Source organism: Pogonomyrmex barbatus, unplaced genomic scaffold (assembly GCF_055798465.1).
Source record: "Pogonomyrmex barbatus isolate J1 unplaced genomic scaffold, ASM5579846v1 scaffold2, whole genome shotgun sequence".
NCBI lineage: Eukaryota > Metazoa > Arthropoda > Insecta > Hymenoptera > Formicidae > Pogonomyrmex > Pogonomyrmex barbatus.
This window is the reverse complement of record NW_028297116.1, coordinates 1,344,485-1,359,710: the sequence shown is the minus strand read 5'-3', so window position 1 is coordinate 1,359,710 and position 15,226 is coordinate 1,344,485. Positions and strand designations below refer to the sequence as shown.

At 36.4% G+C, this 15,226-nt stretch overlaps 3 protein-coding genes across 3 annotated transcripts; 2 read left to right on the top strand and 1 right to left on the bottom strand.

Annotated features, from left to right (window-relative positions):
* The first annotated feature begins 5,145 nt into the window (after positions 1-5,145).
* On the top strand, positions 5,146-15,193 carry LOC112552867 (uncharacterized). The gene is made up of 3 exons (XM_025219149.2): positions 5,146-5,348; positions 5,504-5,569; positions 14,394-15,193. Exons 1-3 carry the CDS (start codon positions 5,253-5,255, stop codon positions 14,484-14,486), a joined length of 255 nt encoding a protein of 84 aa, XP_025074934.1. The 5' UTR covers positions 5,146-5,252; the 3' UTR covers positions 14,487-15,193.
* LOC105430444 (uncharacterized) lies at positions 5,589-10,583 on the bottom strand. The gene is made up of 4 exons (XM_011644011.3): positions 10,446-10,583; positions 6,958-7,141; positions 6,176-6,399; positions 5,589-6,076 (listed from the first exon to the last, which is right to left on the bottom strand). The coding sequence occupies exons 2-4, from the start codon at positions 6,967-6,969 to the stop codon at positions 5,980-5,982; spliced, it is 333 nt and encodes a 110-aa protein (XP_011642313.2). The 5' UTR covers positions 6,970-7,141; positions 10,446-10,583; the 3' UTR covers positions 5,589-5,979.
* On the top strand, positions 9,976-14,394 carry LOC105430443 (uncharacterized). The gene has a single exon (XM_025219148.2). The coding sequence runs from the start codon at positions 10,363-10,365 to the stop codon at positions 13,537-13,539; it is 3,177 nt and encodes a 1,058-aa protein (XP_025074933.2). The 5' UTR covers positions 9,976-10,362; the 3' UTR covers positions 13,540-14,394.
* Positions 15,194-15,226: the final 33 nt, after the last annotated feature.

Here is a 15,226-nt window from a genome sequence, read left to right as displayed (position 1 = left end):
AATCTCACAGAGGATTTAACACCCTCCCGAAGACGGAAAAAAGGCAAAATTTCCAATTTGATCGAATCTCCGGTCGCTTGTCCTTTAAACAAATATTATCGCGGACTGTGTTTGATCAATTGAAAGTCCAAAACGACCTCACCTCCTAACTTCCTCCTAACTTATACTTATTCGCTTCAAATTAATGCTTTGATTATTTATAACGTAGACATTATCTTCTCGTAAACAATATTAGTTTCTCAATGAATGATAAAAGACACTTTTATTTTTTGCACACCTAGCGTGATCTCGTGTCGTCTTCTTGAGACAGTAAGTAATCCCGCTTTATTATTCAAGAAGCGATTAAATCTTACATCCACGCGACCTGTACGGGACGACGATCAATATCATTTCTGGCAGAAAATCCTGGAAGAATGGCTGGCAATTTTACGAGTCCGATGCGATCGCGCGCCATTGACGAATCGACACTTCGTTCCTACCCGCTCTCGTTAACGACGAACTACGTAAGACGTAAGACGTAAGACGAACTCCGCTCTGACATTTCGTCGCGTCCTATCGCGACACGCGAGAATCGACGAGGACGGAATAAGAAGAAGTGGGAGCGTGGGATGAAGAAGATCCATCGATGCAGACTTGGCATCTGCGTGAACGACCTTATCGGAAAGACATAAACGCCTGAAATCCCGGCCGTAAATTAGGATCGGCAGAAATCGCCGGACTCTTCCTTTGCCGTTTCTCTCGCCTTGCCGAGATAGTCTAAGTCCGCCGTGTGACGACTGTGTCTGCACGACAATGCGCCGTTATCGAAAAATCAGACACCGAGATGGCTCGAAGAGAGCCGACCGACCATTAAAGAAAATAACAATTTTACGAGATGAAGCAACGTTGCTTGTAGCTGTCAAGGGATTTCAAAGTATCCGGAATCATTTTAAAAGGAAAAGAGAAAATATTATTTTGGAGTAATCGTATTAATAATTATAAATAATAAATTGTTATAATGATGATTATAAGGATTAAATTATATGATGATGTAACTGTATCTAAGTTGAGAATATAAAGATAAATCAAGATAAATAAAGATATCTTTCAATGATTTGATGATAATCGCAAAAATTATTTTGCAAAAGTATTATTTTGCAAAAGTAGCAGCGCGGTAAATTTTTCTTCACAGATCGAGAGAAGAATATTACATGGCCTTTGTAGAAGCACTTCGTGTCCATTGCAGGAGTTAAAAATTTTTATAGTCTCATCGAAGAAAGAGATGAAGACTATCTTCCTATTTTAACGCTGATCCTGACAGCGGCAAAGACTGCAAGATTAATGACGCGGTTTCGACGACCTTTTCGTTCTTACTAACGACTACAACGCCAAGTGCGAAAACGTATCTCCTAGATGTACTACTTCAGGAGCTAGATGTATTATCGTCATTATATATAATATAGCAAATGATGAATAACTTGATAATTTCAACATTTTTGTAATATAAAATAATAGAGAATATATATGTACTTTAATTTTATTATTATATTTTTCTTATTATTTTTTTTTCCATTTTTCTTATTATGCGCACGTCGTGACGCATTCGCTAAATTTTTAGATGGATGTTTCCTCGGTTTCAAAAACATCTCGTAAAGCATACATACAGCTTGTACAGCACTTATATGCGTATTATGTGTAGGGACTACTACAGGACTTAAGAATTTTTTACGATCGCGCGAGGGAGGGTGTAGGGAAGCGGATCGACGACGATCTTTCTTATGATGGTTGCGGCGACGAGGAAAAGAGCTAGGTTTGATGACGAGGTGAAGGGGCGAAGGGAAATGATGGCAGAGAGTCTATGCCGTAACAAGGGTGGCACGATTTCAAGAATGCGGAGCACGTTCTCAACCAATGCCGGCAGCCAGGCAGTAAAACAAATACGCCCTCCCTATATACGGGGTGTCCCGGTAATACCACGCGCGCGTCTATGACCCTCCCCCCCCTCCCTCCCTCCCGCCCCTATCACGGAGGAAGAGTGCTGCGGAATAAAGTCGACCTCGTTACCGATACGAATGGAGGTAATGTGCTGTGTAGGTAGCAAGACCCTTTCATGGCCTCCTGTGGCAAACAGGTTCTCGCAACCGAAGCTGAAATTAACTCAACAACGGAAGTTTCCTATATTCTTTCTCTTATGTTTTAACGGCCTCTATTTGGCATACGTCTCTCATTAAATTAATCATCGTATCAAATTTGGGCATTCTTCAAAACTTTGTTCGCCAATAGATATAATCTTTCACGCTAAGAGAAATTTCTTATTTATTAATTGATGAATTCACAACATAAATTTAATATACATTCACATGGCTAAGTATAAGAATCGTATATACTATTATCATTATAAATTAAATAATCGTGTAAATCGAAAGATAGAAAGATACACACTTTCGTTGCAATTAATCAACCTTAATTAAAGGGATTTATAATAGGATACTTTATGTTCTATAATGTTTCATGACTGCTACTGTTCATTCACACGGAAAATAAAAATACCGATAACGGACCGCTGCGGGTTGATAATGCGGCAAATACCGATTACAGGCCGAAGGTACACAGCGTGCAATTATTTCGACTCCCACGTCAGATATGCGTTCCCTTCGACCGAATCACACGGTCGCCAGTGAAGCGAACTGCCAGCATGAGGAGAAGAGCATGAAACGGCCGATAAAGGCGTACAATAGCTGGTACGAGCGCGGAAACGCAAATGTCCTCTTTCAGAAGCGTCCTCTTTAGAGGACAGGGAGTGATGGACAGGTGAAAGAAGTGGCCAATGTGGGCTGGTTTCGCCGTCTCATGTGACACACACGTCATCGGTCTTTGTTTTCGTGTCCTTTTGATTGAGCACTGCACTGTTCTTTGTGCCCCCCCCTCAACAGGGAGTACAATTCCTTTTATCGTATTCTTTATTTAACGCCCGATGACGGTGCTCTCTTCGAAAAATATAATAAAACAAAATTCTGCGATGACGAGTGCTATTAATACGTAGACTAAAGATTGACGGTCTCGCTAGTAATTTCCGTTTTAAAATTACAAATTTGTTCAAGTTATTATTAATTAATTCATTCATTCGAAATGTAAAAGCGTTTTAACATTATTATTAATTTTGTGAGCAAATAAAATTTATTGTCATTAAATATAATTTATATTTTAAAACGCAATTATAATTTAAGTAATACAGTCATGATACGATACAATATTCCGTAAAAAGTTATTTTAATTAAATATGATTTAATTTAATTAAATTGGATTTATGTCATTTTTAAGTTAACAATTTATTTAATTAGGTATTTATATATATATATATATATATATATATTTTTTTTACTCTTTATATTTTTATATGTTAAAACGAAGAAGTTAAATTCACGCATGGCTGAATCAATTATTTCCCGGCAGTTTTCCGTTACTGTAAATAAGAAATTTTCTCATTCCGCGCTAGCGGATCTAAACATTCCACCTGCTCTACATTTCTGATGCGCGGTGGAAGATCGTGATCCCGTTTATTCAGTGGGAACCTGTTACCCACTCTCGTATTTGGAGCTCGTTGCTTTTCTTGAGAGCCTGATCTCTGATCTCCGCTCGCCAGATCGCACGTGGACGACACGGAGCCGCTGAACTGGGGAGCCCGAACTATGGACCAGTTTCCACATGATACAGATCACGAGCCGTTTTTCCCGGGACAGGATGTGCTCCGTGGCCGCCTGTTCGGCGAAACCTGTTCATTCGCGTGGCGAGAGGTCCTGTTTCAGGTTATTCTGGCTCATCATCGCGGGCTCGTGCCCGCTTAGAAAACTGGTCCATTCGACGAGGGATGCTGCCCCCGGAACAATGACCACTGTCCACTCGAACGTACACAAACAACCGGGCCACAAAACGCACCCAGTTAGCCTTTGACTCTTATTTTCTGATTCTGTGCGGTCAGTTGCAGACAAAAAACTGGTCCATTCAAAAGGGAGATGCTACCGCTCTTTCTTCCTTCCGTCACTTACTAGCTAATAAATGCGCAACCGCAAAGAATGCGTCTAGTTGGCCTTTGACTTTTAGCCCGAGGACTTTTAGGCGAGGTTTGATTCTTTTTACTTTAAATTTTAAATCCATTGTTAATTTAAATAAAAATAAATATAACCAAACTAACTTTTAAACAAAAAATAATTAATTTTTATTTTTATAAAAATTTTATAAAAATATAATTGTTGTTTCATAATTTAAAAGATCTTGATTGTTTTTATGCAATATGTAAAACTCTCATTTTTACGGCAATTAAGTTAAATATTAAATTAATTATTGATAACAATTTTTGATATTCGTAATCGCGGGCTACTTAAATATTTATTTCACTAACATCATTCTTTGTGATATTTGTAGATACATTATTGTGTCTATCGTGATAATTTTCTTCTTATTAAAAAATGTAAATAAAAATAAAATTTAGTTTTTATTATTTATTTATTTCTTCATTTATATCAAACATATATACATTTCAAGCTCGTGCCCGTGGGTTTACTAAGCCCAAATGACTGTGCGGATCATCCCTGCCGGAAAGTGGCAAAATCGATTTTATGTGCGGCTTGACTGCCCTCTAACAAAAAGCAGGGAGACAAGTAGTAGAATGGATAACACAGAAAACTATCATTGCGATATTAGGCAAACTCTATAAATAAGAATATTTATCATTCTTTAAGTTTTTAATTAATTGTATTTTAATTAATTGTATATTGCTTTAAAAGCTTGCTTATTGAAAGTATTGCTTATTAAAAGTTACAAAAGCGTAGGACATAATCGAATAAAGCAATAATATAGACTGCGAAAGAGAGAGACGACTTATCCGCCGGAAGAATCAAGAAGAAAATCTCTAATATTCGCTGTTGAATATATAGAAAGTTTCAAATCGATTGATGATAAAATTAAATTAAATTTAATAATCTAATTTAAGTTAAATGACGAATAAAGAAATTATAACTATCAGATGTCATGTTATAATAAAATTATTATATTTGTCGAAGTATGAGAAAATTGAAATATTGGATATTCAATATTTCGCTTAGAAGGGACCGATAAGGTATTTGTTGCCTTTTCGTTCCTAAGCAACCCTTTGTCTTACGTATACGTAACTTACCGCATAAGAACACGTACCGCAGCAAAGGAGACAAGTGACATGCACTTCTAAAATCACCAGCACTGTTGAAAACTAGCTATTTTTTTTCACACATTTTGAAATGTACGGATCTCACCGAATGTGCAACGTTTCACGGATCACCGACCAAGAGCAAGTCAAATTACAAAAGATCAAAGAACTGACAAGCATTTTAAAGGTGTCATCATTCATAGTAAAGTAAACGATTAGATAAAAGATAAATGAAAAATATGATATATGAAAGAATGAAACGATAAAAGGAGTGAACTTTACTTTTTCTGTTATTTTTGAAACGACCATTCTAAACGAGATTTCGTTTGATTTATTGCTCAGGACACGGACAAGAACCTCACCATATGCGAAGAAATATTGGCGACTTATGTAAAGAAACGATTAAAGGTATGCGTACAATAATTGATTTTTTTCTATATGAATTTATTTCATTTTAATACTTCCATCTTTTATATGTGAGTGATCGATTGCTGTCGTCTTACAATTGATGCACGACTATAACTAATTGGCACCACAAATATGAAATGTCCGTAATATTTATAATTATTACGAAATCTAAAATTATATAAAATAAATAATGAATCTTATTTATATCTTGTACACGTTGCTTGCTCCAATATATTCACATATAAATATAATTCAACAAACATTATGAACTATCATAATAGTCATAAAACAAAAAAATGTTACATTCGAAAATTATTAAACGCTGGAAAAAGGTGCCAAAAATCAGAAAACAAGATGCGTATTATTTTAGCGAGTACTTTTTCAGCCGCATACTTAAAAAATCTCGAAATTTACCACCCCTTGTACCAACCCCCCTGCCAACCACCATACGATAACGGCCAGCTCGGATACCCGTAGCCGTAGCTGCTCAATCCGCCCAATCGATACCTGAGAAATCGAACATATAAATCAACTGTCAACGCCAAATTGCTGTCTCGAGATTTTTACATTCGCACCGCTGACAAGATATTTATCTGTACTATTTACCACGGCAACACGGGAGAGTAGCTGGTGCGTACGTAGGGCACCTGGGAAAGCAAACTGTAGCTTCTCTTCCCTAGCTTTTTTTCTCCTACGACTTCCTGAACGCTTGGTTGAGCTTGAAGAACAGTAGTCACTGGCGAGGATACGTCATTGCCGTCGGCTGTTCTTTCGGCAACGAGACGACGACTCTCGTCTCCCGAAACCAAAATGATCAACGATACTAAAAACTAGAATAATTGAAAACTAGAATAATTTAGACAATATGTATGACAATATAAATACAAATCACCATTAGCAAGCAATCTGTGTGAGATGTATCAATTGATTATTTTGTTAGTTAAAACGTATTACAACGTTAGTATATAACAAATATATAATAATAATAATAATAATATAAAATGAACATTTTAAATAAAAAGGTTAGTTAATTGTCAAATTTTGTAATTTTATTTTAAAGGCTTGTTACGTACGTAAACAAGCCTTTAAAATTAATTAAATAACGCAGCATTTTTTGACAAATATAATCTATAATAAAACATTTTCCATATATTTATTTTTCCATCTGAAATTAAGTGTATCTCTAAAATATCTAAATTCTATTCATATTTTTACTTGAAGAAATGATCCACTTGAAGGCACTTTTTTCAAAACAAAATATAAAAACGTAATATAAATTGACGATGGTGGAAGAATGGTGTTATTTTGCATACAAATTACTGATAAAAATTCACTAACTTTATACTTCAACCGTATTCTACCGTGAATACATGAATTAAGCAGCTTACCAGCAGCTTCATGCTTAAGAATGCGTACGCACTAACTGATAGGTGCTCAAGGGATTAACACTTCTTTTATACTGGATTTCTCATACAAGGTGGTTCGCTAAATTTATGGTGAATTCTAGATCCATCGGTATGCGTGCACGTACAACTAGCATCCCGACTAACAACTCTGCGGAACCACTCCCATCTAAAGAATCGTTAAACGACATAACGATTACACGAAAGAGTATTGCGATCTGTCTCTACGGTCAGTCTTCAAACTGAGAATACGATGCGTATATATATAATAAATGAGAAATTAGAATTTATTATTTTGCTGTTTTGTTTGATGAAAAAAACATTATTATGAGAAACATTTAATAAAGTTATAGAATAAAATTAGACAGATTATAAATTAAATACGATATTGAAAGGAAGAGAATGTCTTCTTAATTATTGTGTAAGAAGTAAAAATGTTCTGCTTTCACGCGACAGCAAAGAATCAAGCAAAAATGTTGACAAGTTGCCATTATATTGTGATTGTTCACTTTCGCGAGACAGTCTATAAAAGAATACATACGCAGAAAAAAATTATCACAAAATTTAAGATTTTTAGGAAAATTTAAAGGTATTTTAGACTCTTAAACTTGTTTAATACTATTTTATAAAAGGAAAATAATCTTCTTCTTATCATTGAGAATTTTTATTAAATTTATGATAACTGATATCCGTTATAGAAAGAATTTTTTTAAATAACTATTTTTCTTATCTAAATTAGTAATAAATAAAATTAATTAAAATCTATTATGCTTTATAAGAAAATGCAAGTATGTAATTTGTTTAATATGTATTGAAAAAAATTAATACGCAATAAACATTGGAAAAGCAGTATCTATTACGATATTTCCGACGTGATATCTCTTTTAATGAATCGATTTTCTAATTAATTAGAAAATGCGCTGCTATGTAGTAAGATTACAATAAAATATCGTGAAATCTCTGCTTTATATGCAACGTTGGTCCTCGTGACCGGTATTAATCGATTTCATTCAGCAACACACAGCTGCACATATATTTTCGCTACATTGCCACATTGACGTTTATGAAAATTAAGTTCTCAGTTTCTTATTCAGCATTTCACGCTTTTAAGAATCAAACGTCGCCAAATGAGATAAAGCAACTGCGAACTGTTCGCATTTGCCGTTCAATCAAAGCGTAACAGCGCCGTTCACGTTTGCGTCTTCCATCGAGCACACCGAACCCATCCAAAGTCACGTAATATCGAGCACGCTAAGAACGCACATTACGCAATTGCGAGCCCTTCCTTAAACGCGCGACGCGAGTTTTTTTTTATTCCCATCTCTCCCTCGCGAATTGTCACGTCCTAGGCGGTTTTGTCGATGCCAGGCTAGGAAACGACGACTTTCTCTGGAATCGGAGAACAGGTTGTGTATGTTCCTGTCTACTTACGAAAGCCTAAGATAGGAAATGTCCGTAACGTAATGTGTTGTCGTCTTCGCGGCCGACTACGTCGACTGTACGCGACAAACGATACCTCGAATTGATATTTACTGTCATCAACCTTTCACAATATCGCAGTAAATTCCCATCTTTCTATTGTCACACAGTCGACCGTAATCGCAGACTTTTTTTATAGGAAACATGTGAACGCACACATGTGTATATCTTATGTAACGCTGCTATATTTAAAATATTTACATTTAAATAAATTCTTTATATCTTAAAGTTTAAATTTTTCAAAAATTTTCCTTTGGATAGATACATTAATATCATAATTAATTAATACGGATAATTAATACTAAGAATAGAATTAAGATTATAATAAGAATTTTTTGAAACTTCGTCTCTTTTTTCCAAGTAGATTGTGCTATATTTACATTTAATTATTGTGTCTAAAAAGTACCTCATTTTTTTCAAAATGCAACATTTTTTAAAATTTATGTAAAAAATATGTTTTTTTAAAATAAAGAACATACATATATACATACATAAATTATATGTATGCATTGACAAATAAAAATAAATTTTTAATTTATCGGAATTAATATCTTTATCGATTATTCTATAGTTAATTTATGTATCTGGGTGAATAACTATATACTATTGTTTCTAATAAATCTAATTCTTGTTCAGATTTTAAAATTATAAGGTTATCGACCTTATAAGAAAGTGTTATGGAAACAATTATTTTATTTTACATTAATAGTTCTCGAACGGAACAAATAGAACTATTTTTGCATTTATTAGACAAGCTATCGTAAGTTAAGAATCTGAGATGTCGGTAGCAAACACAAATTAATTTTACGCTTGTATACGCACCGGTGAATCCCCTTTCACTTAGGAAGTTAATAAAAAAAAAAAATGCACAAACGCAAGCATGCACGACAAGTTTGTCATAATTTTAATAGCTGAATCAGTTATCTTAAGTTTTTTTCTAATGCATTACGTCAAAATTTTTTTTTATTTTTATGTACCAAATAAATCTTTCATCTATAAAATTAAAAATACCACATGAAATACTAATAGCAAATAACCGACTTCTTCATAAGGAACTAAAAATAAAAATTCCTTTCTTTCGCTTTGTATTTCGCTATTCTCGGAATAGCAATTATATTATTAGGTAATTCGCTTCGTCCGTTTTTTATTTTTAAACAAAACCTAATTGCATGGAAAGTCCAGTACAAGTCCAACAAGTGGTTTTATACTTCTTTCGGAAATAATGGGAAATAATTGCAACAGATGTATCATTCGGGAACGGACAATTAAACCAAGAGAAGAGAATTTATCCCCGTCGGAGTCGCATGAGCGCGTTTAAATCTTTTTGCATTCTTTTTCTTCATCGAGTGACACCAACTTAAGCGATTCCTCCCCGCTCGTACCCCCGCGCGCGCATTGCGTCGTGCCGCTTCAGTTGTCGCAAATCAACGAGTGGGCCCATGCAATTCAAGAGAAACTCGACATTTCTTTCCGATATTATGCAAAAATTTATCCCCGCCCGTCAAATCATTGTTTAATGACAGCTACGCCACCGCAATCCGGCCGGCAGTCCTCGTGGAGTTCTGGGACACGAAGGTTTCGCGCGATTCGGCAGTGCTGTTGCAATAATCTTTCCCACGGCCGAATTTTTAACTATTTTTCAATTTCAGCTTATTATCACTCATCTATAATGAAAACGATATGACAGTGGTTTGTGATATAAGATAAGATAAGATAAGATAGGCGCTATGAGATATAAATAGCATGCGTGAATTGTTCGGGTACAATAAGGACAAATTTTGAAAGAAACTCCTCTCTCGTTCAATCCGCGCGAAAATAAAGTGCCTTAATTTGACTGTGACTCGGCGCGTAGTTTGATGTCCAATGTGCGATATGCGATTGTTTCCGAACATCAACTAGATCTCTTCCAAGATGGAACTGTATAAACGAATTTGTGCTATTTTATGTTTATTATGCGTCGCGCGTGCGTCCGAGGAGCCGCCGAGGAAAATTACCGGGTTCAATGAGGGTCCTTTGGCGTACGTTGATCTTTCGAGAATCCAAATTCAGAAAGCCGATGGACAATTCGACGAACAATTCACGGATAAGTCTCGCGACAAGAGAGCTCTTGGCCTTCTTCTATCAGGTCTGGCTCAGATCTTTGGATACACGGTGACTCCGATTCAATTCGCCTCGTTGCCAAACCCGAGTACCGCGAGACCCGCCGCAGTCGCCAATTCGTCCATGATGGGTAATGTCACGAAACAACAAGCCGCGTCGTCTCGGCCTGCTGCGAATACCACTGTGCCGAGACGACAAGAAACTATCAGGTTTACTGGTGTATTGAATTTCGGCAATAATTCGGACATTCTAGGACACCTCCGGCAATACGAGCAAATGTTTCACGGTTCTCGAAATAGTACGATGATGCCCATGATGACGACGTCGCGACCCAAGCCAGCTCCGATGCCAATACCTCCTGCCAAACTTTCGATAGATCCAGGAACGAACACGCAAACGAAGCCGCCTCTGTTGGCACCGTTCTTCGTCAAGATTCCCCTGCCGATCGCACCCGAGCTTCTGCCAGCTGTGCCTATCGAGGATCTCGGGTTATCCTATCCGAATCCAGTTTCCATTGCAAGTGGTTCAAAGGAGGAGACGGAAACTCCGGTTCGGAAAGAGCAAGAGACAGTATACAGGAGTAACGAGGATACAGAGCGATACACGGTGGAAGATAAAGATATTTACGATGAGAAGGACGTAAAGAAACCGATGGATAAGTATACCCATCAGTTATACGTCGATGACCCAAGGTGGAAGAAGCAACAAGAAGAGAGAACCAACGAACTGCTACGCAAGCAGGAAGAACGCGTCGAGAAGCTAAAGCAGCAGGAGAAGGAGAGGAATTGCAACAAGACACCTCATCACAGTGAAGAAGAAAGAAACGAGAGATACCGAAACCGTGAAGAGGAAATCGATAATCGAAATCGAGACTACGTTCCTAAACATGAGACAGAAGAAAGAAGACCAGTGTATATTAAAAACGATGATGAAGTTGAAGGCTCCGCGGAAAGATCCAGAGAACATGTCGATCATACGAATCTCTCAAACGAGCCCTCAAAGCGGCCACCAAAAAAAGAGGAAATTGAAGATTATCCGAGTTACGACGATGATTCTAACAAGCAGTTTAACGGATACAAACAAGAGAATTTGAGAGAACCTGAAAATTTCGACAAGTACGTAGAAGTGTACAATCAGCAGTTGCCAATCGGCGATTATTTCCACGAGGGCAATCCCGAAGTGCTTCGCGACAGCTACGGCGAGGTATTGGACAATAAAAAACTTAAGGACGACAGAATTGCCGGTTATATAAGCATGTTTAAGCAACCGTACGTTCCAGCTGATCCGTACGACTCGCAGAGAGCTCACCCTGAAGACGCGTCGAGAGAAGAGACTGAAAAGGAGACATCTGCCGAGGATGGTTACGACGAGCATTTAGTTAGATTACAGAAGCTCAGGGAGGAGTACGCCTTACCGGAGAATAAATATGAAGAGTATGACATAAATGACGAGGGTGAAGCGGACCGAGACGACAGAGAGAGCGAGCGGATCCAGAACCGCACGTCGGTAAGATCGGGAAGACCTAAAACGGGTCGTTTTCGTGGCGAGAAGGAGAATAGTCGGACGAGAACGCCAACTGGATCAAACGGAAACGAAGCTACGAACGGACTTCGAACGCGCGATGACGATGCCGCGAGATCGGAGAAGACACGGGAAGAGGTGAATTTTGCGAGATATGTGCCTCTGGTTGTGCCCATCCGCTATATCGACGTCAACGACAAACTCCAGCAAGCGACTACGCGACAACTGAACTATAAGAAGGCAGATAAATCAACGGACAGCCGGTTCAGCGAGGATAATGTCGATCCGCAAACAGCGATCTCCAAAGAGAAGCTGACTCCGCTGATCGGTTTGCCCGAAAGACCACGACAATTGCACGAAGGCGAGCACAAGGAGTTGCAGATATGGCCGCCGCCTTTTGACTACGCCTACGACAACACGGAACCAGCTAAGACTATCGTTCCGCCAAATCTACAGGATGGAATCTATGCTCCGAATTATTATCAATATGTTGTTAAAAATATTGCTACGCAAGACGCGAAAGATAAGTCTTCGGAACAGCCCTCCGGATATGTCGTGGTCGTTGGTAATCCGACATATCCATATCGATATCCCTACAATATATATTATTTCTCCAACGAAGCTGTTGGAAATTCACAGAATCAAGTTCCTCACGCGAACGCCGAGGTTACGCATCCGCGAGACCAAGTCTACGTTGCTCGACAAAGCGCCAATCGACAATTTGTCCAAGTGAAACCTAATCTCACTGAATATAATCTGAATGAGACCGCAAAGAGTCCTCACGGCTATTACCAGCCTCAAGAGGTCCCAACGAATGTTCTCGATCGTTACAGGTACACTTTAGGAGAACGCACTCATCAAGCTGGAGAACTGGTCGATAATATTGACATAAGAACTCAAATTCCTAATACAGAGAACTGGTCGAACAGGATATATCGGCCGCCAGATAACAGAGTCGAGCAATCTCCTCATCGGCCGATCTTCGCACAGCTGCAGAACATTGCGTCTTCGAATGTGCAGAATGTGCAGAGGGGACCGTTGCAAAGACCGCGGCTTCCACAGCTGTTGAGAAGACGAAGGAACGTGCAGCCAGAGGATGGCAGCGAAAATGATGAAGAGGCGGAAGTCGCGCAACCGAAGAACAAGCCGTTTGATGATCCGCAAAGCGCTCACGATTTCTTCGGCTTTAGCAAGGACGATTATAGTTTCGGAAGCGAAAGCAGCGATGCGACGAAAGAGAATGGCAAAACTGCGGGGGAGGAATCGGACGAGTTCGTTTCAGCGGAACCGGTCGCTTATCATCACGATGACGAAAGTACGAAACACATCGATGAAGCGGAAAATGATATGGAGAAAGCCAAAGTCAGGGAGTATCGTAATAAAGTGGCGACCTTGAGAGTGTCGGAGCGGCGGCAATTAAAGCCAAACGGACCGATCCACTACATAGACTTTATACGCAATATTTAACCCTAGTGTTACGAATAATGTTAGAAATAACTTAAGTAAATTGTACGCTGTTGATCCTTCAATTTTGCGTCATTAATAAGGCCCAAATTTTTACGGTACAAAAAATTCGTCACATGCATTCATACAGCATTTATTGCTGGCATGAGTATTTCAAGTTTTATTTTATTTTATTTTAAAAGGTGCATTTCCTTGTTTGAAAATAACGTAAAATGTAATATAGAAGAATAAGAAATATATAATTTAGTATAGTAACAAATTATATTAATAATAATAATAGTAATCTATGTGAAATGAAAGCATACACTCGAATACATGCTAATAAGAATACATTTAAAAAAAATAAAAAAAGATTTTTCAATTCACCATTCTTGACAGATCTGCCTTTTTAATCAAATTGTCACATCCTGCACGCACACGGGTCTATAATTCAAAATCAAATATAAAGTCATTTATATTTAAATAATATAAATCAGAGATCATTATGTATATAATTTATATTATATATCATATGCATGTCTTATATAATAGGAAATAATTAAATTTAATTTTACAAATAATTTTCAAAGTACTCCTCCATGATAAAAATTAAATTTATAACATCTCCATTATAAAAATTAATTATGTAACATAAAATTACTTTTTAATCAAAATTACTTTTTAAGCGAAGTAAAAGTATAGTATGCGTATATATGTTTTACATTAAATATTTACTAAAAACTAATAATAATAATTTAAAATAATTCAAACTTTCTTTAGAAACGATTTCAAGATAAAAAATTATATTTTCCATCACTCAACTTATATTCACATTTCAAAATATTCTTATTTTTAGCATCTGTACCCGTGTGTTTCAGGAGAAAAGAGAGGAGATACAAAGAAGAAATGAGCTAGAAAACAAGATGACCGAGATATTGGAAAATTTGAAAACGCGATTATTGGTTGAATAAATCGAGTTTTAAATATATGTATTATATATCATTTCTACAATTTATGATGTATGTTATATTTCCGTTCTTTGTTATTATGTTTTGCGTGGAAGACCACCAATTTATAAGAATAAAAAAATAAAATAATATTGATATCAGCGTAAAGTGCTTATTAATCAATCAATCCTTTTTAAGAATCGATTCATAATTAATTCCTAAAATCGAACTACCTATGGAACTATATATCGAAAATTGAGATTGAAAAAATTACATATTACAGATTGAATTTTAATTAATCAGAATAAAGCAAGCAAAAAATGAGATTAGAGATTGAATTTAGAGTTTAGAGTTTAATCTATTAAAAAATATTTTAATTTACTTTTAATAATAATAATAACAAATAACTTGATAACTTTTTAGTCATATGACAATAAACACGTAACATTATATATATAATAATTAGAAAATAAAAGAACTTATAATTTATGTTTTGTCAATACAATATAATTATTATATTGTATTATATTGTATACAATATTATTAACAAAGTAACAATCTGATTAATTGTCGAATATGTAATGTCTTAAAGTAATACATTTTTAATAATATTAAATCATAAAATTAACTTAGAATCAATTGAATAACATTTTAACAAATGTAATGCTTAAATTTTTAATTTAAAAGTCTTCAAGTCCCAAAAACAAATAAAAAACAATAAACAAAGCAAAGTTCACAAATTTACGTGACTATGATCGAAATGC

Excerpts from the sequence above, each read along its gene's own strand:
- LOC105430443 (XM_025219148.2), top strand. The coding sequence starts at position 10,363 with ATGGAACTGTATAAACGAATTTGTGCTATTTTATGTTTATTATGCGTC.
- LOC105430444 (XM_011644011.3), bottom strand. Across the intron at positions 6,077-6,175 it reads TACTCTCCCGTGTTGCCGTG|GTATCGATTGGGCGGATTGA; the intron begins GTAAATAGTACA and ends TCGATTTCTCAG.
- LOC112552867 (XM_025219149.2), top strand. The coding sequence starts at position 5,253 with ATGTACGGATCTCACCGAATGTGCAACGTTTCACGGATCACCGACCAA. Across the intron at positions 5,349-5,503 it reads AACTGACAAGCATTTTAAAG|GACACGGACAAGAACCTCAC; the intron begins GTGTCATCATTC and ends TTTATTGCTCAG. Across the intron at positions 5,570-14,393 it reads ATGTAAAGAAACGATTAAAG|GAGAAAAGAGAGGAGATACA; the intron begins GTATGCGTACAA and ends CGTGTGTTTCAG.